Source organism: Arvicanthis niloticus, chromosome X, assembly GCF_011762505.2.
Source record: "Arvicanthis niloticus isolate mArvNil1 chromosome X, mArvNil1.pat.X, whole genome shotgun sequence".
In the NCBI taxonomy this organism is placed as follows: domain Eukaryota; kingdom Metazoa; phylum Chordata; class Mammalia; order Rodentia; family Muridae; genus Arvicanthis; species Arvicanthis niloticus.
The window spans coordinates 4,411,275-4,434,143 of NC_047679.1; the positions used below are offsets into that span (position 1 = coordinate 4,411,275).

The 22,869-nt window shown below is 37.8% G+C and overlaps 1 protein-coding gene across 1 annotated transcript in view; it reads right to left on the reverse strand.

The window, feature by feature from the left end:
* The window catches only part of LOC117694748 (amine oxidase [flavin-containing] A), a 58,883-nt gene extending 37,525 nt beyond the window's left edge, over positions 1 to 21,358 (reverse strand). The window contains exons 1-2 of the mRNA XM_034485724.2: positions 19,999 to 21,358; positions 4,701 to 4,795 (exon numbers count right to left, since the gene is read on the reverse strand). Of these exons, the coding sequence (XP_034341615.2) occupies positions 4,701 to 4,795; positions 19,999 to 21,145 (1,242 nt within the window). The 5' untranslated portion in view covers positions 21,146 to 21,358. The remainder of the gene's footprint in view (positions 1 to 4,700; positions 4,796 to 19,998) is intronic.
* Positions 21,359 to 22,869: the final 1,511 nt, after the last annotated feature.

Below are 22,869 nucleotides of genomic sequence, written 5' to 3' on the forward strand. Positions count from 1 at the left end.
AGTATTTTGAAGACAAATGCAAGACAGTTTCTGTATAGGATGAGGTGCTCACCAAGACCCCAAGTAGTTGCTGAGTTGTTGTGTGGGAGTATTGCTTATGCAGTTGTTAGCAAGGGAATCTTAGCATGACATTTGGCATTTAGCATGATAAGAAATTGTTCTACCACAGAGAAATATATTAGCAGCTCTCTAAAGTGACTGCTTTTATGTTCCTTATCAAAAAAAATATACTCTAGGCATGAGGTTAGAACTCAGTGATTCAGTTCCTGTCCACTATGTTCTGGGTTTCATTACACACACACACACATGCACGCATGCACACACATCCGTTTGGTTATTGATTTTGAGATGTCTGTTCAACATTGATACCTACTAATTTCTAACTTCCCTCTCAGATCAATACAGTGTGTTTTAGTTAGCATTAGTAGTAGTAGTGAAGTGCTGTTTTGACTTCTTTAATCTGTATATCATAATCATAATGTTTTCTTTCACTCTCCATACTGTCTCCTGAAGCTTCTTTAGGCTCCAACATGTTTTAAAGAATAAAATTCTAATAGATTTCTCTTACTTTAACACAGACAGAAAAAAGACTTTCAGTGTACAAACATTTCTTTAGAATACTGACACTCTCTTTCAAGCAAATAATCATAAATGAAGCAGAAAAAAGAGTGAGGCATCCGTCAGACCTAGGCCCTCTGCATATATGTTATGGTTGTGTACCTTGGTATTCTTGTGGGACTCCTAACAGTGGGAGCATGTGTTGTCCCTGACTCTTTTGCCTGCTTTGGGGACCCTTTTCTTCCTACTGGGTTGCATCATCCAGCCTTCATACAAGGGGAAGAGCCTAGTTTTATTGCAACTGGATATGCCATCTTTGGTTAATATCCCTGGGAGGCCTGCCCTCTTCTGAAGAGAAAGGAGGAAGAGTTGATGGCAGGAAATAGGGGAGGGGCCAGGAGAGGAGGAAGGAGCAAAAACCATGGTTGGAATATAATATATGAGAGAATTTTTAAAAAGTGCAGCATCCCACAAAATGTTTCTTTAAAAACCAGAAATACTAGAATGAAGTACCTTGGGTTCTGCTGGAAGACACTAAGAAGTATAATGTGGTATTCTAGCAGGCTGTACTTGTTCTTTCTTTATTTAGGTCATATTACTCCATCTAGGAGGCCATATACATGGGAATCTACTAGGAAACAATATATTGACCTTGCAGGCATTCCAACTTTATTAATTTGATTAATTTGATTCTGCAGAATTATAGATGGTTTAATTATGAAATACTGTTCTGAAATTGTAGAAAATCCAATAGAAGTGGTCAGATGATAATATCAAATTTGAAATTTTATTTTTTTAAGATCCAAAATAGTTTGTATGACTTCTTCCAAAATTATCCTAATTGATTATACTATTTGAATCAATTCTCAAAATTAGTTAACTTTCTACTAAATACCATCCTGACCATTTCTTAAAGCCTTCTTTTTCTCTCTCTAGACATTTGAAATATAAATGCTAAGTGTTCATGTCTAATTATTTCTAAGATTCCTTTCTTATAAGAAAGGAATACCAAAGCGGTATATAATGCCATGCTCAATAGACACTAATAATTCCTATCTGCTGCTGACATATATAAATGGAGCAATATGGCCAAGTAGCTAAAGCCAATAACATAGACTGGGATAAACATGTCGGAATTTCATTTCCTTTATATGACTTGCTCTTAACTGAAAATCTGCAGCATGACTGATGTTCCTATTTAATAAGCAAAAGGTTTAAATGACAAGGAAAGTGAGAGTAAAGGAAAAGGCAATAACTATCTCTAAAATTAAAGGATATTTTTCAGAAAATGATAGAAGAATCACATCTAAAAAGTGAATACAGGTAGAATATTCAACTTGTCTTTTGCATGACCATACAATGCCTTCAATTTTAATTCCAAGATAGGCTGGTTGTGGAGACACATACCTATTATTCCATTATTTCTAAGGCTGGGACAGTAGGATCTCAAGTTGAAGGCCAGTCTGAGTTACACAGCAAGATCCTGTCTCAAAAAATTAAAACAAGCCAGATATGGTGGTGCATGCCTTTAATACCAGCATCCAGCAGGCAGAGGAGGTAGGTTTGTTTGAGTTCATGGCCAGCTTGGACTACATAAGAGTTCCAAGACATCTAGTGTTACACATTGAGACCCTGTCTCAAATTCAAACAAAAATTAAAATAAAGGTGTACAGGAGCTTCTTGGAAGACATATGAGTATATCTTATCATTCAGCATAAGACTTGCATGTGAAATGCTAATAAGATTTTTTGAATCAATTAGGTACAGTGAAGAAATTCCAGTCTCTTCACTGCTTTTGTACATTTTACATATGTATGAATACTTTGCCCACATGTATGTATATGCACTATATGTGTGCCTGGTACCTACAGAAGTCATAAGAGGACTTCAGATCCTAGAACTGGACTTAGAAATGGCTGTGTGCTTGGAATCAAACCCAGATTCTCTGCAAGAGTGAAAAGTGTTCTTACATCTAAGGGAATACTCAGGAATACTCCAAATAAATTTAATGTGGATTTACATTAAAGTTAAGGAAGCAAGCATGTCTATACCACAGAGTAGCCTATTTGCAACCTCCCCTGGGAAGGTTATTAAAAGGCAAATGTAGATTCAGCAGCCATGAGAATTTACACTTCTCTCAAATTTCCAGGTAATTCCAAGGCTGCAGGTCTACTGACCACACATGGGGTAGCAAGGTTGTAGGGCATATTGTTGGAGCTGAGCAAAATAGAAACAGGTTTCATGAGGCTGGTGAAGTAGATGAGAGTAAGAATATATGGCATAGCCAGACGGTGGTGGTGCACGCCTTTGATCACAGCACTTGGGAGGCAGAGGCAGGCGGATTTCTGAGTTCGAGGCCAGCCTGGTCTACAGAGTGAGTTCCAGGACAGCCAGGGCTATACAGAGAAACCCTGCCTCGAAAAACAAAAAACAACAAAACAAGAATTTATGGCATGGGATGACGGGAAGAACTAAGACAGTATCCTAGTTCAGACTATCACACAGCTATTGCAATAGCCACTCCAATTCCCTTTATTATGCCTGTTTCAGCTCTGCCTCCTGGAAATGTTAAACACTTGCTTGCCTAGGCTACCTTACAGTTGAGATGCCATGTGACCCAACTCTGCCCAATGAGACAAGTGTCTTGCATGGAATTTACCCTAAAGAAGAAGCTCTGTCTGTCTCAATAAAGAATAGTGCTGCTCTTTTATTCTATTTTCATTTGTTTGTTTTTGAAACAAGACACCACCATGTACCACAAGCTGGTCTTAAACTCATTACCTTCTTGCCTCAGGGCCTCAAACACAATGCTTACTGCTGTGAGTCATAAAGACCCAGAAATTCTTATTCCTTGAGAGAAGACTTGCTTAGAGCCATAGCACTCACCTTGTTACCAGAAGGCAACAAGCCCACATGCAAAGAATACTAGATCAAAAGGTAGGAAAAATCTGAAGCCTTGATGGCAAAACTGAATTCCTATACTATCCTGGAGTATCTACCACCAAACATCTATGAAATTAATGTTTTCACTGCCTAAACCATTGTTACTATTATGGCTTAGGCCATTCTGTCATAGCCTAACTGAAACATCTATCTATGCAGACATTCTCTCTCCTTCTAATCATTTTTTCAAAACAATATGCTTTTTTTTAATATTACAGAACTCAGCCTTTACTACTCTATTTGTGTATTCTACCAAAGCGGTTCATTAATGATTTTCTTACTGCCATAAGCAAAGGAATCCCTTCTGCCTTTATCCTATATCATCTGACTGTTGAGCATTCCTTCCTCTTCCCTCCAGCAACAGGTTAGCATAGCAGTGTTTTAGTCTGACTCTCCTTACCTTTTATGGCTTTTCCTATCTCATTACATGCCCTACAAACTTCCATTTGGGGCCCTATGTCCTTATATTTCCCCCTATGAACTTTCATCAGCTCCCACAGATTCAGTTACTTGTAATAGAAAACAATTGTCCTGCAATTTTTCAGATTCCTAATACAGACCTGTGTATAAAAGACAGTGATGTAACAAGAACTGTGCTTCGTCCTTATACCTAGCCAGACACAACCTGAGCAAAGAGGCCAAGGGAAAAAGGGATGTGTGTGTGTGTGTGTGTGTGTGTGTGTGTGTGTGTGTGTGTGCGTGCACATTAAGGATAAAAAATCACTTTTAGTCCAGCCAAACTATTGCACTTCCTCAGGTACTACATACTCAATTTGACTCTATAAAATAGACATTACAACATGGTAATGAAGTTATTTGTTCACATTTGTTGTGCTTTTAGAGTGTGAGTGATTGAAGTCAGAGTCCATCACTATACAGTTAGCATTTATTAAAAAGAACAAACATGTTGGACATAGCAGTGTATGCCTATAATCCCAGCAGTTGGAAAACTGAAGTAGAAGGATGAATTTGAGGTCAGCCAGGACTGTATAGGGGGTTTAAGGCTAGCCTAAGAAACGGAGAAAAACACTGTCTCAAAAAAAAAAATAAAGAAAGGGCCACTTACTTAATAAAATAGTTTAGAATTGCTAGACTAATGGCTTAACTATGTGATCTCATGAGAGCTCCTCTAGGGCCATGACCTCAAGTGCCCCATTTATAGTTTAAATGAGATGCCATAAAATATTGAAAGCACTTACCCTCACAGTATATGTTCTCCCTCCAACTCTATCCCGGGCTTCCAAAACCAAGACATTAATTTTGTATTCGGACAATAGTTTGGCAGCAGCCAATCCTAAAGGCAAAATAAAAGAGACAAAATGTTAACATCTAAATGCCAGACATCCCAGATTTGAACAGATCTACCAGGAATCTGTCCATTTTGCTATTATTCTAAAAAAAATTTACCAATATTATTAGCTATCATAAAGGATTCTCAAATGACTAGCTTATTCATCTTGTATTAAAGATTAGCTACTAGAAAAAAGTCATCTTTTCAAACATGTTTCTTCTTTTCTGAAATAGTCATATTACACTTAGAGAATCTTCTCAGCCCTCATCCAGAAATTCTGACTATATAAACATGGATAGGACTCAGGTTCCTAGATCTTGTTTCCCTCAGGAGATTCGAAGAGTCTAGATTCTAAGATACTAGGAGCTGTGCTTAACTTCATTTATTAGCTCAAAGCTAAGAACAGGATCTCATCTGTAAATAGTTTTTATTAAAGATGCATTTCAAATCCAACATTGTAGCAGTAGAAAAGTTAAGACAAAGTAGATTACCATTTTATTATAGATACATGCTATCAATATGTATGATCATTTATGGTAACCTTAATTTAATCACCTTGCTCAGCAAGGGTTTCCAAGGTTTCTCCACTATAAAGTTATATAGTCACTCTCCTTTTTATACTGTACTATTTAGAAGAAATGTTATACATATTCTACATTACACAATACAAAGTTATGGTCTACCATTTTGAGGGCACTGTATCTATATAAATTGAGAATTCTTCAGCAGTACACACTTGGTTCTTTTCCTCATTTATTTATTTAATCATCAGTATGGACTCACAAATATTTCTTTCATACTTCAGTATATAATACAATACTATATTATTTACTGTTGAAATTATTCACCGGGAGCTGTTTTAATTGGTTTTTGTACCCTTTGGCATTCCTATCAGTTTGCATTTGTACATGTGCATGAATTTCCTTACTTTCTTGTGCTCACAGTATCTTCCATGCCTGTTCTAACCTTGTGATCAGCATTTTTGTAGTGAGTCTTCATCCCTTTGGTTGGGGAATAAAATTAAAAACCAAAATGTGGTGCTTTATGTGCTAGCCAGTACTGGAAAACCATTGCTTTCAGGAACTCTCAGCTATCAGAGTAAGGAAATACAATATGTATATACTTATTTTTCAACCTGTATTTGTTTGTATTTCAAATGCTATTTGAACACTTGTTTTTCTTTGTACCACCTGTTACAAAAGAAATAAACCATATATAGAGCTAAATATAATGTAAAGAAGAAAGGTTAATTAAAATGTTAGACACTATAGAATAACAGTAGAGATATTAGTAAAATATCAAGATACATATAAACGTGGCTGAAGAGAAGTACTAGAGTGATCATAAAATCTAGTAATTTCTAATAGCATATGTTGCAAAGACAGGAAGAACTTCAAAATAGTGTTTTTCTAATTAGCATACACTTGATGCTATCACTAGATCTGCTATCCTGGGCCTGTTAGGGGTATAATGTGACACAAGACACAGAGTACATTAGGTTGGTATCATTGAGAAGCACAGGGCTTGACATATAAATAAAGAAGAATGAAGAGATTAAGTAAAAATCCCCTGTGGCCCTAAATATGAATCTGAATGATCTTGAAATTTAAACACGAAGTTAAAGAAAATCAATTATTGTTAGCCCTCAGATTTAATCAGGTTTTTTGTATGCTTTGTTTTGTTTTGCTTTGGTTTGTTTTGCTAGAGATTGGTTCCATCTATCTTAGCATGGTGAAGTACACCTACATAATACTAGCACTTGGCAGTAAAGGCAAGAGGATCAGGACTTCAAGGCTATCTATCTATCCTCAACTGCATTGTCAGTTTGAGGTCAGACCAGGCTATATAAAACCGTGCCCTCCAAAAATTACTTAATTAAAAAAAAATAAAAATTGGGTCTACAGTGAACATGTTCAAACTTTTTGTCATTATTATATAAATAACATGAAAACAATTACACAACATTGATATTATATTAGGTATTACAAGTAATCTAGAGATGATTTAAAGTACATAGAATGATCATAGGGTTCTGTGTAACTATATCATTTTACATAAAAATTTGAAAAATCTTCCAATTTTGGTACCTACAGAGGTTCTGGAACCAAATCTCCACACCAGAGATATCAAAGAATGGCTGTGCATATAACACATTTCTTCTATGGTGCTGAATAAATGAAACTTGGTTCTTATGTTGATGGTAAAGTATCAGGGGCAGCTTTGCTTATACACTGAAGGCCTAAAATCAGCCATAGGCCTAAGTCAGCCTGCTAACACAAAGTCTTGGGTCTCTGTGAAAAAACACTGAAACAGATAACTATAAGATATTGTAAACAGGCAGCTTTGGTGAAAATTTACCAGCCTGGATAGGAACAAGTAATCATAGGTCTTGTGGATAGTCATAGACCTTGGGTAGCCTTAGTGGATAGTACCAACTTAGATAAAGACAAGTGAATCATAGGCAGAGTCATAGTGAACTGTCTGTCCCCTGAACCTTCACACAGCTGACATTCTGTTCTGGAAGATATCTGTACTCCCCCTGAACATCTACACTCTTGCATCATCTCCTTCCCCACATCCTGCCTTTTTGTGTATATAACCCCTGTGTGAAAAAGTAAAAATTGTGGTTTGATCAGCCTATAGACAAGCTGTGATTGTTCGCCCGTTCCCCATCTTCTCTTTCAGGTGACCTCCTCAGACCCCTGTTTAATGCCCTGTAGGCCAGGACTGTAAAGACAATGACTAACAAGTAATTTTAATGACAAATAAAAGGTTAGAAGACACAGAAGTATTTTTTTAAAGCATAGCAGGTAATGCAGACAAACATTTGTGGTCTAGAAAGGCGTTGTCTTTACATTTTTTGAGACAAGGTCTTTCTATGTAGCTCAGGCTAACCTTGAACTGCCAACAACCCTCCTGCCTCAATCTCTTGAATGCTGTGATTACAGGCATATAGCAACATGTCCAGCTTTAGGGAAGCTCTTCTTTTTTTTTTTTTTTTTTGAGACAGGGTTTCTCTGTGTAGCCCTGGCTGTCCTGGAACTCACTCTGTAGACCAGGCTGGCCTCGAACTCAGAAATCCGCCTGCCTCTGCCTCCCAAGTGCTGGGATTAAAGGCATGTGCCACCACCGCCCAGCTAGGGAAGCTAACTATAGTTGTTGATTTGGAGAAGAAAACAGAAGATGATGTCTACTATCAGATATAAGTCTTTGAAACTACACTCCCTATTTTTGGACCTACTTTGTATATCACTGTGCATTCTACCCTCCTTCCAGTCACTATAAAATTCAATAATAAAAAAAAAATAGATCTCAACAGGACATGGTGGAACATACCTGTAATTCTTGCATTAAGAAGGCTCATTCAAGAGAATTGCAATTTTGATGCCAGCCTGGCTGTGTAAACAAGACTATGTATGCAAAAAATGAAAGAAGTAATGAGAAGAAAGGAAAGAAAAGGGAAGAGGAAAGAGAAGGGTTAAAAATTAATTTTTAAAAAAGGTTGTCAGTGAAAGAATGAGTTATGAAGAAATAGCAAGAATCCTGTTTTCAAAGTATGCTGTGAAATAAATGTCTAAAGGTTCTATATGTGTGCTATAAACAGTGAGGCTAGTGTGGCCAGAAAGCAATGCACCAGGAGAAAAATCAGACAGGTACAAGATATGAAGCCCAGGCAGGCCTCAAATTTGAGAATCTTCTGTCCCCAGCTTCCAAAATTTTGGGATTATAATCCCATGCAACTATGCCAACTTGATAAAAAAAACTTTTTGAAAATACAAATGTATAATACATCTTTACTTTCTTAGAATGGGCTTGGTGTGCTGCAGGTGTCCAAATGCTTGCTGCAACCAAACGGAAAACTAAATGCTAAGAAAACAAAACCATGCTGGGCAGTGGTGGCACACACCTTTATCCCAGCACTTGGGAGGCAGAGGCAGGCTGATTTCTGAGTACAAGGCTGACCTGGTTTACAGAGTGAGTTCCAGGATAGCCAGGGCTACACAGAGAAACCATGTCTCGAAAAACAAAAACAAAAAAACAAACAAACAAAAAAAGAAAAGAAAACCATATTAATGTGGGTGGGAGTAACAGAATAGTTGGGTATTTTTTGTTTGATTGATTGATTGATTGACTGGTTGGTTAGTTGGTTGGTTGGTTGGTTGGTTGGTTGCCTGGTTGGTTTGGGGTTTTGTTGTGTTGCTTTGTTGTATTTGAGATAAGACTTCCTTATGTAGCCTCAGAGAAGTTTGCCAGCTTCTGCCTCTGCTGAGATTAAAAACATTCAGTACCATCCTCTGAAATAGGGTAGGTTTTACTGGTGGTTAGGGTTGAATCCAGGGCCTTATACATGTTAGCTAGGCCAGAAAAGACCACTGAGTTTTCTCAAGACCTTACATAACCTATATCTCAAGTAACCAAGAAAGCTTAACAAGGATAGGGTATCAGATCAATATGTATTCAGAATATTCTAAGTATTACTACTTAATTATTCTAATTTTTAAACTAGCATTATGCTTGCTGACAGAAGAAAACAAAGAATATCAGTATGCACACAAGCTTGCTACTAAGACATACAAACATTTCTGTCTGGATTTTGAGCTTACTGTCAGATAAATCATTCTTAGTTTTTTAAAAGGTCAAATCGTACAATCCTTTCAATTTCAATAAGCTGAAAACATAGTGCAGTCTCAAGTAATAAATAGAATTAAGGTAACAATTAACTTCAATTTGTCTGTAATTCAAAAGACTGGTTGTCTAGACAGTCTCAATTTATTTGATTATTGCCCAGCATTTATCTTCACTTTAGATAAACAAATCTCACCTCAGTTGGGAGATGTAATTACTTCTTAATTAATTATTTGTCCAATTCTTTTATTGAAATTTCAAATATACTATAAGCGTTCAACACAGACATTCTTAAATTCTGCACACTAGGAAATGCTAAACTTAAAGTCATAATTCCCCCAAATGTTTTTTTTGAAATACCAATCCGCAGATAAGACACTCCAAAAAAAGTATTAACGTTGTTAAAAGTTGAGATACTTATACTTCTTCTCTCTTGATGATAAATTCCCAGAAAACACTGTTTATATTAAAGGCCCTAAGCAGTTCTGCAGCAAAATACTGCTACTAATACTAAAAATAATAATTAATAATAATAATAAAATTAGCATTTCTCCACATTCTGATATTCTTTTCTTAAAGACTGTGTGTCAAAATACAGTTTGGAAAAACTGGTTTAATCACCTTTCAGACTGTTCAAATAGATACAGTAATAAACTCCCATAGGCAGGGCCCTAGTTAAATAACATTATAACGTCTATAATATGAGCTAAGTATTTGATATACTTAGAGCAAAAGCTTTGATATAGTTATGGATTATCCTCTAATACCTCACAAAATTATTCTCTTTATTCTTAGAAGTGACATTTCCAACTTTTAATATTGATCATTGCCCCCAGAATATACATAGTTAATTCATTACTATTTTGTGATGTGCTCCTTGATCAACAAAATTCTTACATAACTGTACACTTGGATTCTTGAACTGAATACTCCAAGGACAATAAAAAGTATAATCAAACACCAGCTTACACTGAAGTTTCCAGGCAACATTCTCCAAGCCAGAAAACAGAGAACCTTGGAAATTTTACTGCCACAGTGAGACTCCATTAACAAATGTTGAATGAATGAATGAATGAATAGATGAATGAATGAATGAACCTGAACACAGAATAAAAACAATTTTAGTGTAAGCCATAGCTCACAGTTATTTAATTTGGAAATGAACAATTTAAATGCCATCTTCATTAGAGTTTATAATTTATCTAGAGTCCACAAAACGTTTATCAAGCATTACTTCCTCCATAAAGTAATTCCCTTATAATTTCCTGCAGGGAGAATTAGCTGTTCCCTCCCTGTGCCCCTGTCCCTGTGAACTAACCTTAGGATATGCTGAATATCCCTCACCTTGTAGTGTTTAGGACCTCAAGTTTCTTAGATTTCAGATTATGTTTAGATTTTCTTTATTTGTATATATAATTAGATAATTGGGTGAGAGACCCAAGTCTAAACACTGAGTTCAGTATGTTTCATTATACACCGTATATGCATGCATAGGCTTAAAGTAGCTTTATACAATACTTCTCACACGCTTTCTGGCTGTAACCTCTCACATGATATTAGATGCAGAATTTTCCATATATGACACCATGTCAGCACTCAAAAAGTTTCAGATTTTTTCACATTTTTTTTTTCAGATTTTCAGTTTCAGAAGTAGGCTTCAGACAATGAAAATGACCTTGGGCTAGGATAGGGAAGTAGGCTCAGAAACTTTGGTCATCCTGATAAGCCTTTAGAAACAGTAATCAGCAGAGTGTTCACGTAATTGGGTTTAATGCCTTGCCTTTTCTTTGACTATTTGTGTTTGTTGTATTGCTTGATCCTCAACTATTTGGATCTATTGAATTGCTAGACCCTCAACCTAGAACTGACCTTAATACATGCATGTAATCAAAATGATATAAAAGCATAAAGGAAGAGGGGGTATAGGATAGAGGGTTCTAGGGAGGGGAAATGGGGAAAGGGGATAACATCTGTATTGTAAATAAATAAAATATCCAATAAAAAATTAAAAAAAAGAATTTTCTATATGTGGCACCATGTCAGCACTCAAAAAGTTTCAGGGTTATTTTTTGTTTTCAAGTTAGGGGTACTCAGCCAGTACCAGCAACACTTCAGATTCATAGTTGTCACCCCTGATTCATAGAGGGTCCTATGTATTATACAAGTTACTGTACAGACAAATAAACTAACAGATAAAGAGAATACCCTCTGATCAAACTTGCCTCTCTAGTATGGGTTATAATTTTATATAATGCCTTGAAAGGACAATGTTCTTTATAATCTATAATAAAAATAAATGCACATTTAGTATCAACAGCTTCCCTTAAAAATATATGATTTTAAGTACTAATCTTACAAAATGACTAAAAGTAATCTTATTTGCTGGGGATATATATATAGCTTAGTTGGTAGACTGCTTATATAAGATGTATATATAAAGCCAAGGGTTTGATCCTCAGCATAAAAAGAAAAGCTGGCTTGGAATCTGTAAATGGGGATTAGAGGAAAATCAGAAGTTCAAAGTCATCCTCAGCTATGTGAGTTTGAAGCCAGTTTAAGCACATGGGATACTGTCTCAAAAAGAAGTGGGAAAAGAAATTAACAGAACAAAAGAGAACTTATATTCATTAGTTTTCAATCTGAATGTTTTGACAATTTCAGCATATTCTATTTTCTAATAATTTTCTTATGTTACAAATCACCTTTCTGTTTGAAACAAATTGTTAGAAACAAATTCTCAGAGAGCTCAAGCTGGTTTTGAACTTGGTATGTAGCCAAAGATGATCTTCAACTCCTGATCCTCCTACCTCTACCTAAATGCTGAGATTACAAGCATACATCTCAACATCCAGTTGGATAGTGTACAATTTGTTTGTTTTACCACTTCTTTCAGACCTCATATAATCAGTCCAAATTATACCACAGGTATCACTTGAAAGGTTTCAAGAATGTATACTGTTAACCCAGTACAAAAGGAAATAAACTTTATGTATGAAAATATGACCTTTTTAAAGTGAAAAAGTCAAATAGCTTTCACCAGATTTTCAAAGTGATATTTCTGTGGGGGTTTCTTTTCCCTCTGTCCTCTCTCTCCTACTTCTCAGCCTCCCCTTCACCATGTGTGTGAGATGGGGGCCTATGGTACATTCACCCATGTGATGGAAACCAGACATTGACTTAAATCTTCTTCTATTGCTTCATTAAATTATATTTTTAACTTTCTGTCACTGTATCTGGAACTTGCCTTTTGGTAGACTATCTGGCCAGTAAGTCCCTAGATCTGTTTGTTTCCAATGCCCCAGTCCAAACCCACTCTGTTGTCAGTATGGAACTTACAGATGTACACCACCATACCTGACTTTTTCTGTGGTTTCCAGGTTCTAATCTCAGGTCCTCATGCTTATAGAGAAAACATTTTACCCACTGAGCCATTTCCCTAGCATCTTTTGGTTTTTAAAACAGGGTTTCACTCTATAGCTCAAGATGATCTGAAACTCACTATTTAGTCCAGGCTGACTTCCAACTTGAGATAATTACCTTACCAATGCTTTCTGAGAGCTAAAATTAAAAACATAAGCTACCATACCAAGCTTTTAGGGGTATGTTTGGTCCAAAAAGTTTAGAATCACTGATCACAATTGTATAATCTCTATACAGTATCCTAAATTCACATTTTAAAAGTATATAGAGGTGAGTGAGCTAAAGAGATGGCTCAGAGGTTACGAGAATATATCTCTCTTACAGAAGAACTGTGTTCAGTTCACCCACATGGTAATTCAAAAACATCTATAACTCTAGTTTCAAGGGAATTTCATGCTGTGTTCTAGCCTGCTCAGCCACCAGGCACATATATGGTGTGTGAGGCAAAAAACACCAGTACATATAATATAATATAATATAATATAATATAAAAATTTACAAAACAAAATTTTAAAAAAGTATATATGGGCTTGCTAGATGGCTCAGTCAGTAAAGGCATTTGCTGTACAGGCCTGGTGATCTGAGCTCAATCTAAAGAACCCACATAAAGATGAAAGAGGAAAATAGTACATGTGTGCTGTGATACTTGCATAGCTACAATCTCTCTCTCTCTCTCTCTCTCTCTCTCTCTCTCTCTCTCTCTCACACACACACACACACACACACACACACACACACACACACACACACACCATACCCACAATAATAATAAACATTTAAAAGCAAATGTGTTTCTCACATGAAAGTTGTCAAACCTAATAAGATATCCAACATTTTTTCAGTGGAACAGTCCATGAAGCAACAGCACTGCAATATAGTCACATGTGTAAATAACTATCAGATAACAGCACTAGGTTTTAGTGCACCAAGCCTCAAAGTAAGTTACAAAGGTTACTACAGATTCATGGTTAAGCCTTCAAAGCAAACTAGTGAGATAGGGAATAGAAAAGGACTGTCCTAGAAATATTTTTAAGGATCAAAGGTCTAAAAAACAAAAAGGATCAAAGGTCTAGTTGTGCCAGTGACATTTGATAATTCATCCATCTTTCTAAGCTTCCATTTTGGTCCTTTTGAAATCTTATGAGCAGTTATTAAGACCCTCGGACACAGTTAATATGCAATAAACACTCAAAGTTAATCACCTTGTTTAACTTCTTATTGACACTTTTGCCCTGCTCAAACAAATATTGTAATAAGTGGAGTTTTGTTTACTTTGGCTTACCTACTGGAGAAATGCTTTTAAACAATTCAGAGAAGCCATGGGGAAATGTGACTGCACATCTGCGAAGAGACCTGGGAACTGATTTAAGCTCCTATAGGGTGTCAGTATAAAAGATAATGCAAACAAATTCCAGAATAAAGCATGGAAGAAAACAGTGCTGAGGGATGATGCCAAAGTAAACCCAAAGATAAAAACCTTTATGAAGCTGATTAACTATCAAAAAGGAAAAAAGAAAAAAAAATACTGAAATATATATAGAAGACATATCACATGTAATGTAATCCAACCTCTTTTTTTTTCTTGAGATCTCATTTCTAGGATCTCATGTATCCCAGGATGGCCTCAATCATATTAAGTGGATGGATATGACCCTAATCCTCTTGCTTTTACCTCCTGAGTCAAATTACAGGTGTATGATACCATGACTGTTTTATGCAGTGCTGGAGACCAAACCCAGGCTTCAGGCATATTGTCAATCTCTCTGTCAACTGAGCTACATCCCTTGCCATCTCCTTTTTGCAGTACTCAGGATTGAATCCACAGCTTTGCCTATGCAGATATGTGTACTCCATTGCTGAGCTACTCTCCCATTTAACCCAGTTACTAAATAACAAAATCACAATTAAAACACTTTAAATTTCCCTAATTCACAATGCTAGATGCTAATATAATAAGGACTGTTACCTAAAGGAAAACACAAATAGTTGCTTAAAAATACACATTTGTTACAATACATAAAGAGATAAAATGGCCTAAACAACCAACTAATCTCAAATGTTCACAACATATAAAAAATGTAATATATTTTTGTAATGTTCCAATCATCCAGTCTTAATAAACATTATGACATTTATGCATCTCAAACATGCATGCATATTTGCTAGGCAAATACTTATAAAGTGTATACAGTTCTAAATCATGAGGTTTTACAGTTTTATAAGTTCCACTATGTGAAAGAAAGCTACAATAAATCCTCACGATTTCTGGCTACAGCTGAATCCAATAACTGTAAGATTTTTTCATGTTAAAACATCTCTCAACCACAACTACAAAGATTATGGGGTACAATATTCATCAATAATGTATTATGGCATTCCTTTTCTCCATACTTGGTCTCTGTGGTCCATGTAATTGTATTATGTTTAGATAGTCTTATAAAAAACATTTATCACATTAGCTGAGAGTTATATACAAATTGAAATCAACTAGCACTGATTAAATGTTAAAACTGATCATTCAATGTCAGATCCATCCAAAAGTTCATTTGACCATTTGAAAAAGAAAAGAGGGTGTTTTTTTTTTACTCAGAATTTCAATAAATGTAACTCTTGTATCGTTCAAAAACAACAAAAATAGTTTACACAATAGAATTAAAGTATACTGGTGTGTTTTTTAATGAAAAAAATCAAACTAAATACAAGAAGTATCCTAAAAGACACAGAATTCTCATCCTCATTGAACCTCAGTATCCAATAACTAAGCTATGAAAAACTAGTACCCTCTTTTAAAATGTAAGCCTTTTAAATCACTACAAAGCAACATAGTATGTGGCTACCCAGTTCTGGGTTAAAATTTTAAGATGATCCTCACAGAAATGATTCTTACGGGTGATATATTTCAGAAAGGGGGAAACTGCAGTATGTAGAATTCAATATATCAGTCAGTCTTCTTGCAAAATGCCTTTTCTGTCTTAGATCATGAAAAAACTAAATCCCTGCTAGTTCAATACAGTACCAGGTTCTAGGCAGCTAGAGCTCTCAATTTTTGTAGTAGAGTTTGGCTCGTAGATAAAAATATAGAGAATTTTATATATAAATACACGTATATAGTGAGAGTTCTTTCTACATGATACTTGGTATTTAATTAAAAACAAACCATTTTAGTCACCAAGAACCATTCAACATTATGACTAAGGCGTTTTCATTATCTATGTTTTAACCCTTCACAATTCAGAAGCACAAAATCCACATGCACACTTGGCACATTGAATCCTCCAAGTAGCTCACAGGATCATATTTCTAGAGGCACAAAGAGAAACTATTTTTCTTCCCTGGTCATGCACTTAAATTAAGTACTACATGTCTTTTTTATATGCCCTCATGACCCTAAACCAATGCTCCTCTGGTATCTGCTGTTTGGTATGGCTTTTTTCAATTGTTTTATCCCTATCTATTATAATAAATCATACGTCTTTCTCAAGGTCCCAATATTTTGTTAATACTTATAACATTAATATTTATCTCACTGTATAAAAAAAGTACATAACAACTGGCGATGTAGCTCATTTGGTAGTGTTCACCTAGCATGCATGAAGCCTGTGTTCCATTACTAGTAATGCATAAAAAAAAGAAAAAGAAAAAAACCTGGGTGTGGTGGTACACCTATGAGCCTAGCATTCAGGAAGTATAGACAAGTGAATCAAAAGGTCAAGATCATCCTTGGCTTCACAGTAACTTCAAACTAAGCCTGGACTATGTAAGACCCTGTCTCAGAAATAAATAAAATAGATAAAAGAATATATCAAAATGATGGAAACGATGGTATCCTAGAGAATCAATGAACTGCAGAAGATATGTTTAATCTACAATATCTGAGTGCAAAATATCCATGAGAAGATATGGGATATGAGTTTAGAGAAAGAGATGGATTCAAATTAAATATTTAAAAGCTTTCTATAGATAAGGGAACACTGGAGGAATATAATGATAAAGAAGAGTATAAGAGCCCAGGAGTGACTTGCAGTAGAGTCTTGAGGTGATTTCAAAAGAAAATGGAAAAGGTATGAGCAATGTATGACAAAAGTTCAGAATTCAATAGTGTCACAGAAAACCAGGAAAGTATTTCCAAAGGGATGGGTTACAGATTATGGATTATACTAAGGACCATTTCCCTTCACAACTACTAACATAAGATTAAAATAATTAATTAGTCGGATGGACAGAAAATAGGATGTCATGTTTGTTAGAAATGTTTTATGGTTTAAATGACAAAATAGAAATATCATTATTTTTTGTATAATGATATAAAGCTTCCTAATGTGAATAAAATCTTAATAATGTCATTTAGAATATATAGTTTTCTAGGAGGTATGTTATGTTATAAGCATGACATTGCAAATGCTAATTATTGACCATAGATAATGGTAAAATAGGTATCATGTCAAGAACACTCCAAAGCATTTAAAACTGACACATAGCTACTCTTTGAAAAACCTACGCCCTTGCTTTGAAGTGTATCTTAACTTCCTTACAGACTGCCACTGACCCTTAACTCTTGTGCTTAAAATAATAATAATATCATTTTAAAAATATATATATACTCTGTTTCAATGAATATGTAAACCTAATTCAGGAGCTCAGAAAGATAGTAATACCTTTAATTCTAGCACTTGGGAAATGGTAGCCTCAACTACATAATAAATGCAAAATGTTGAAGCCAGCCTGAGTTACATCAGACCTTCGTCAAAACAAACAGACAGACTATATCACGGGATTCATACCATGGTATATGACTAGCCTACACAAAGAGACATGTTGCAGAGTTCACCAGAATGTTCTTGCCTATTTATGAAACATAAAGCGTGTATCTAATACTTGAGTCAGACAGGCATCCAGATCTATGTTAGTAATAACTCATTTTCGATGACAACTGACTGTTAGAAATGACACTAAAGCCAAGTTCCACTACTGCTGGTAAACTGAACGTTGGTGTCTGGACTAAATAAGCATGTGAACTATTGAGCAAAAAAAAAAAAATGTTTTCTATGCTGCCCTCCCCTTCAAGTCCAGCCTATGCTATATGAGACCCTGTCTCAATCTACCACCACCAGAAAACAAAAGAACAAAGCAAAATTGTTACATGACTCAGTATAGAGTTGGTTATGTGGAATGAGAATCAGAAGAGACCTTGAGTTTTAAGGTTCATCAGCTACATGCTAAATACATTTCTGCTGATGACTAAATATGAACAGTCAAGTATGAAAAGGGAGAAAAACCAAGCAATTAGGCAAAAGAAAAACAAAAGATGTGCCTGGGGATACAGCTCATTTGATAGTGTGTCTAGCATTCATAAAGAAGCCCTGGCATTGATAAGCAGTACTACATAAAGCAGGCATAGTATCCCACATCTGCAATCTGAGCACTTGGCAGGTAGATGCTAGAGAAGCAGAAATCAAAGTTCATCCTTGGCCATATGTTAAGTTGGATGACAACCTGAGATTCATGAGACACTGTCTCATAAAAATTTTAAAAAGGCAGGCTGGAGAAATAGTTCAGCTATTAAAGGCTAAACTTACAACCAAACATCAAAAACAATTTAAAAGACAGCTTTCTTTAAGGAATACAGGGGACAAACCAAGAAAAGGACAAGAATTAAAATCCCAGCAAAACAGAAAATTGTGGTATAGTGTTAATCAATGTATACTACATATTATCATCATATTTCTATTTCAATGATCAACAACCACATTGCTTCTAGGGTACTTGCCTAAAGGAACCAGATTTTCGAAAACACCAATCCACTAAACTGTAGGCACTCAACAAGTGTTTATGGAAGGAAGGAAGGAAGGAAGGAAGGAAGGAAGGAAGGAAGGAAGGAAGGATAAATGTTCCCTTTTCTTACTCTCCACCTGGGTCTGCTTCCATCTGATACTGCAGCACACAGGCCTATAGTTGCCACCACTGGCTAGGATGGCCAAAGCAACATTCCATACCAATCTGGTGACTAGACTGTTTATCTTGAACAGAATGAGTCCAAAGCTACCTATATCTGAAATTAATATACAAGCACATTTATGGTCTACTCAAAGGGAACATACATTACAATGGATACCATGGGGGCACCCTATTTACTCCTTCCTACTGCCTTTCTCCCTCTAAATTATATCTTGCACACATATCTCTGAAATTATTAACACTTGAGAGAAAGGGCTTGGACTTCTACCTAGAGAAAAAGCATAATTCCTAAGTTTTACCAATCGCAATATAAGTGGCAATTTAATCTACATTTATGAGGTCTCCAGGAATATAGAGAAAATAGCTTATGGACTCCTGACTTAATGAGCCATTTAAGCCAGGACAAGATGTCGAGGGTGCAGCTCTCAGCAAGAGCATACAAGGCACTCCCTGACCTGCCTGCCCTCAGCTCTGGCTTTATAAGAGATTCCCTTTAAGCAATTAATACTCTACACTTTTTTTTACAAGTTCTGAAAAAAATCAAGTAGGAATAGGTTGAAATTTCCAGCTCTTTTTTTAAAAAATTACCTTTTTCTAAAAGATTCTGTCTCTGTATTTTTACCTACTCACTTTTCCAAGGAATGGTGCTTTAGAGAAGAACAGAACCGAACTAATCCTACCACTGCTTCAGTAATACAGACATACATTGGCTGGTGTGCTGTCAGAGGAAAGGATGTGAAGTCAGGGAAGCCAGGCAACTACCTATAGAATTGGAAGTGAAGGTCTTAAATGGTAGAAAACTGGTCTGCAGCTTCCTAGGGAGGTGTTCAGACCTCGGGATAGTTACTGAAACTCTCAAACCACAGTTTCTTGGTTTTGTAAAATAGCAAATGTGTTGCCCACCCAGGAGACTGGAGGACAGAGGAAACTCATGTGATGTGCTAAATGCGACTGAAAAAAAAGGAGCTAATTAATCATTAGTATTTAGTAGTTAGGAGTCAAATTATTTTTCCTCTCTCCACCAGTGCATATCACCAGCAAAGGGACAAGCCCCTGCTCCCATCTGGCAGGATCTGGGGCCCTGCTATAATTAACACTCTCATATATAGGAGAAAGACCCTCCCATACACAACAGGGACATTTCAAGTTCCCTACCCCTGGTCAGCCAGGGTCCCCTTATGCTACTATTAAAGATCCAAACTGACCTGAGATGCCGCCTCCAATCACGACTACGTCGAACATGTGGCCTTTATTGGGCTTCTCCAGATCCGTCATGGTTTGGGTGAAATTCTCCCGAGACTCGGGTTTAAAAGGGGGGACCGCCCAGGGTGGAACAGACCCTTGTACCGCCCATTGACTGGAATCCGAGGGCGGAGCTGATGAATCTACCCATAGTGGGGGGGAGCTGAGCTCTGAAGGCGGAGCGCGCTGTAGTGCGACTGTTAGGGGAGCGCTCAGGGGCGGAGCTGATCCTTGCTGAGATACCCAGGGAGAGCCCCATACGCAGGGCAGGGATGGCCCTAACATAGGCACTTGAGAGGCTTGGAAAGGAGGAGGACCTTGCATCAAACCTTGGAGATCATACATAGGTACTGAGCTATCGAGTGGCAGAGGCAGCTGGGAACCGACACAGGGAGCAGAAAGTGTCGATGTTGATAACCAAGCAGAGACTGACAGAGAAGGCCTGGGGGAGTCTTCTGCCGATTCTAGTGGGGTGTTGCCTGGTGTATCTGGCAGCTGGAAGGAGGGCAGGGATGTGCTACTGTGTATAGGATGTTCTAGTGCCAATCCCCAGGAGGGGCTAGACAATACAGATGGAAGGGACTGAGTGGGTTCCACTGCGGACCCTTGAGGAGTGCTGACCGGTGAGGCAGGGACAGACCCTAGTTCTGACTCGACCGAAGTACTAAGTATAGAAGACATCGTGGACACTTGCCCAGAAGCCAACGAGGACCTCTGCCCAGATCGGGATGAGTCTGGCACTGGGATGGATTCTAAGTGCTGAGAGAAAGAGCTAGGGACGGTGAAGTCTGAGGCAACTGTGGAGACCCGAACGCCCTGGTCACTCCTCAGGCCAAAATTATCATTGAAGCTCTGAGGGAGGTTGGAAGCGCTCAAGGAGGGACCCCCCAACTCCTGAATGGGCTCGTTCTCCTGAGTGGAGGAAAAGGGCTGGGAGGCGGTCCGCCACTGAGAGTGGGAGGACTCGAACGAGCTGCCTACACGGGACGTCTCCACGTGGGTCTGGGAACTGCCACTCCGGGTCCCCGGGGCCCAATCCACCTCACGCCCCCGGCTACCGCGGCCACGCATGACGCCCCTGCCTGAGGGGAAGGCCTTGTTTTCTGACATAATCCTCACAGTGGCGGGACGCCGCGAAAGGCTACCCTAAAACCACCCCCCTCAACCTCGCTCCGCTTTCAGGGCCCAGCAGTTTGTTACCAGTCGGCACTCAGAAGCCTAACCCCAAGCGCGCCCGGCCCACTTGGAGGCGGGAAGATGAGGCGTCAGCGCGGCGCAGCTCCGCCTTTCCCGCGCGCAGGCTTCATTTGTAGGCCGCCGGCTGAGGCCGGGCGATACCACCGCGAAAGAGAGGGGGCGTGGTCTGTGGGCGGAGTCCGCGCCTGCGCTCACGCAGCGCTGCGGATTCTTAACCTGCGGCTTTCACGGTGTCTTTTTTTTTTTTTATCTAAAAGAGATGTGAACTAGGGGCGCGCTCAAGAAAGCCTATATTTTAGGGAGACAACCCCGAAAGGAGAAATGAGGGGACTCTAACTAGCTCAGTTTGGTTTAGACCTCTGGTTACGTCACGAGGCGGGGTTGTCTGCACAGCCCTGAACGGTCCTTGGACCTAGGGGAGGGGGAGGGGCAAACCGCCACTCCAACCGAAAGGTTATTCGTATTCTGTGGTATGCTTTCAAGTGAACCTATCTAACCACAATCTAAGCAAGTACGCGACAAAAAATAGCTCGGCTACCACAAATCGTTACCGAGATTTAGGCACGAAAGCTAAGGGATGCCAAAGGTGCAAATAAAAAAAGAAAATATGCGGACGAGTGTAAAGCATAGTGAATGGCACACACTTGTAACCCAAGCATTTTGGAGCCTGAAACAGAAAGATTGCGAGTTAGGGGTTGCTCTACTCTAGTGTGAGTCCAGGTCCTACGGAGTAGGGGGATGGCCACAGAGTGAGGAAGAGTTAGGGAGAGAGAGGAGAATTTATTCTAATAGTATCCTTCCACAAACACTGAGTTATTTGTTATATATATATTTTAAAATTATTTTTATTTGCTGAAAACTTCCATACTTGCATATTAATGTATCTTGATCATCTCCATCCCTCCCACTACTTGAGACACCTCTCTTATTTTTTATTTTTCTTTTAAAGATGCAGTGTCATAGTGTCACTGTGTTGATCGAATTGGCCTCAAATAGTTCAAGGGATCCTCCTTACCTTACCTTACCTTACCTTAGGCTCTCTATTATCTGGGGCTATATGTAAATCTTAGCATGCAAAGCTTCTGGAACTATTTATAAGCACATTCATGGGGAGTTCTGTAAGCTTCAATATGTTTACACAGTGAAGCACTAAATTAATTTTTATTACATTTATGTATTTTGTGTATAGAAATCAAAAGAAACTTTCTGGAGTCAGTTCCCTCCTATGACCACGTAGGTCCCAAGGATCTAACTTAGGTCATTAAGTTTCGCAGCAAGTGCTTTTGCACACAAATCCATCTCACTAGTTCCCAAACACCAAATTTTAGAAATGAAGTACTCTAGCCCTGCAGTAGTGGTGCATGTCTTTAATCCCAGACTCAGGAAGAAGAGGCTCTGAGTGCGTGGTCTACAGAGAGAGAGAGAGAGAGAGAGAGAGAGAGAGAGAGAGAGAGAGAGAGAGAGAGAGAGAGAGAGAGAGAGAGAGAGAGAGTTCTAGGATAGCCAGGACCAGACAGAGAAACCCTGTCTCAAAAAACCAAAGTAACAATTAATGATGATGATGCTGATAAGTGAAGGACTGATTAATTGGAGTAATTTTTAGGGTATTACCCAATGATAAAATCAAGCTATGAATA